We start from the raw sequence: 2,835 nt of genomic DNA, 5'->3' as shown, positions 1-2,835 counted from the left end.
TTTAAGGTCCCTTCCAACCCAAACCATTCTATGATTCTATGAACAATCAGAAGGTGTTTCTTCAGAACAGGAAATTTAATGAATAGAAAAAAAGCTTTTTTTAAACTGTTATTAAATTGGGAAGCCGTGACCACAACTGCCCCGCAGGCTGCTCTGCTCGGGCACTGGCTCCTCCCGGTCACAGTCCATCAGCGCCCCCCCGCCGAGGAGCTGCTGCCCCGCTCTCACTTCACGCCAGCTTTCCTCAAGTCCTCGGGCAGAACACGGCCTTTCTTCCGGGCCCTGGCCTTCTTCTTCTCCACCCGATCCTTCTTCTTCTTCTGAATGTTCTTGCGACGCTTCTCCTGCCGCTGCTGCATCTTCTCCACCACTTTTTCTGTCCGCTTCTCCCACTGCCTCTGGCGCTGCGCCTTCCGCTTCTCCTTGCGCTTCAGAGCTTCTTTCAGGCGCTCCTCGTCATCACGAATCCTCACGCCCTCCGCCTTGTAGAGAGCATTGGTCCATTTCATCTTCTTCTCCAGCTCCTGAGCTTTGTTCTGGTCCTTATCCTTGAGTTCCTCCAGCCTGCTCTTCCTGGTTTCCAGCCTGCTCAGCAGCTGCTTGTAGTTTCTGCCCATCAGAGGCGTGATATTGCCCTTCACTGCTTTCCTCTTCTCCTTCTTCTTCTCGATCTTGCTCAACTCGTTCTCTTCATGGACTTTGACCGTGTTAAAGACTATCTCAGCTGTGCTCTCCTCCTGCTTGCTTTCCGGCTCTACCGGCGCCTCCTCAGTTTCCTTCTTCACCATTATTTTTGCCTTCATCTTCAACTCCTTTCTTCGGCGCTTCTTTCTCTCCCTCTCATACTTCCTTCGCTGCCTCTTCTCCAGGACTGCAGGGGGCAATTCTTCAGCAGCATCCTAAGAGGAAGGATGGACGTGAGTCAGGAGCAGATAAAAGAATTAAAAGTGTGATGTCCTCAAATTCCCAATTCCAAACTTCTCCTAAGTGACACAGCACACGTGACACGAAGCTGTGGGCTCGGCTTTTAGAGATACTCGGCCCAGTGAGGGCGTTTCAAACCCTGTGCTCTCTCAACACCCCGTAGCTAAGCTCCTTCTCAGACCTTTTCTCTTTCCTAAATATCACCAGAGGCATCATTCCTCCAAGCCAGGCCCTACCTCATCTCTGCACCCAGAACACACACGGGTCTCCCAACAATACCTACAGGCACTTCCTTCGGAGGTGGAACTGGCTCATCCCGAGCCTTGTCCCCACGTCCCCTGGGAGGCTAGGGAGGATTTGTATTGCATAATCACACGTGTGGATACACATTAAGAGCTCTCATACTTGTCCAGAAGCTTTTTTGATCTTCTCATGTAGTCTCTGACGCAAGAGATTCATTGCGGAAAAAGACGGGGAACCAAGTTCGCTTTTGCTCCCTGAAAATGACAGGAAGAAAACAAAAATACTTCAAAGACAGCACTAGCTAAACAGAAGAACTTTCTGTGTCTAGGGGAAAAAATTCAGAGCTCTTCAGATGCTGTGAACAGAACAGAAAATCTAAAGAAACCAAGAGTTTCTACTTCATTGGTTTCTTTAGCATTCCCCCTTTTCTACCATATTATCATCCAGCACTGCCAGCCAGCATGGCCTGGCATGCGCTGTGGCTGCCTCAGCACCCCGAAGACAAGTGCCAAGCCAGTGGAAACAAGGACACCAAGGACAAACTTTCTGCATGATCTGGCTTTTCAGATGCCTAATGGACAGCCGGCCTGGCACGACAGAGATTGCAGCCACACAGCAGTCCCAGAAGTTACCCAGACACACAAATGTCTGCGATTCAGACTAAACGCCATTTCCAGGGAGCCACCCAGCGGTGACGTTACAAATGTACATAGAGATGCAAAAGCTTTCAGGGCACATGGAATAAGCAGATGTTTCAATTCAGCTGAACTGAGAATCACAGACTGGTTTGGGTTGAAGAGACCTTAAAGACCATCTAGTCCCAACCCCCCTGCCATGGCAGGGACACCTTCCACCAGACCAGGTTGCTCCAAGCCTCATCCAGCCTGGCCTTGGACACTCCCAGGGATGGGGCATCCACAGCTTCTCTGGGAAACCTGTCCCAGTGCTCCCCACCCTCTGCAGGAAGAATTTCTTCCTGATATCTAATCTAATCCTCCCCACTTTCAATTTAAACCCGTTCCCCCTTGTCCTGTCACAACAGGCCCTTGTAAAAAGGCCCCCCCAGCTTCCTTGTAGCCCCTTCAGGTACTGGAAGGCTGCAATAAGGGCTCCCCAGAGCCTTCCCTTCTCCAGGCTGAACAAGCCCAACTCTCTCAGCCTTTCATCACAGCAGAGGTGCTCCAGCCCTCTGGTCATCTTTCTGGCCTCCTCTGGACTTGCTCCAACTTCTTAAAGGTTTTCCAAACTATACACGTGCGAAGCAACAGAAACGCAGTCACCTCAGCTCAAGCAACTTTAACCTGACCATGGTAACACTGATATTCTTACCTGTAACCAAACTCTCATTTTCGCTCTGTGTAACACCCTTCGGGGGCGATTTGGTGGCTTGAGGGGCTGCTTTCTTTCCTGGATTTGGTTTATTGGCATTAGGCACCACCTGTTTGACTGAAGGAGCATTCGTCTTCTCAGCCTGCTTCCTGGGTTTCTTTCTCTTCTTTTTCTTGGGCTGCCTGCCAGCATCCCCGGGCTGGCCTGGCTGAGACACTAGAAGACAAAGCGGGACAACGCTGCATTCCCACTTCGTAACAGTCAGTTATCACTGAAGACTAAAGTTCCAGCAATGCAATGGCATATCTCAAGCTCCAAAAATTCCATAGCTTAGGTGTA

At 50.3% G+C, this 2,835-nt stretch overlaps 1 protein-coding gene across 1 annotated transcript; it reads right to left on the bottom strand.

Annotated features, from left to right (window-relative positions):
• Positions 1-224: 224 nt before the first annotated feature.
• Positions 225-2,712, bottom strand: SURF6 (surfeit 6; the record flags this gene model as incomplete). Its single annotated transcript, XM_010149959.1, has 3 exons — positions 225-899; positions 1,330-1,421; positions 2,497-2,712. Coding segments are annotated over 3 exons (983 nt in total), but the record flags the coding sequence as incomplete, so codon positions are not given.
• Between the last annotated feature and the right edge of the window lie 123 nt (positions 2,713-2,835).

The sequence above is a fragment of the Eurypyga helias genome, unplaced genomic scaffold (genome assembly GCF_000690775.1).
Source record: "Eurypyga helias isolate BGI_N326 unplaced genomic scaffold, ASM69077v1 scaffold37854, whole genome shotgun sequence".
NCBI classification, from domain to species: Eukaryota; Metazoa; Chordata; class Aves; order Eurypygiformes; family Eurypygidae; genus Eurypyga; species Eurypyga helias.
The sequence above is the reverse complement of the archived record's forward strand: the minus strand, read 5'-3'. Positions and strand labels throughout refer to the sequence as shown.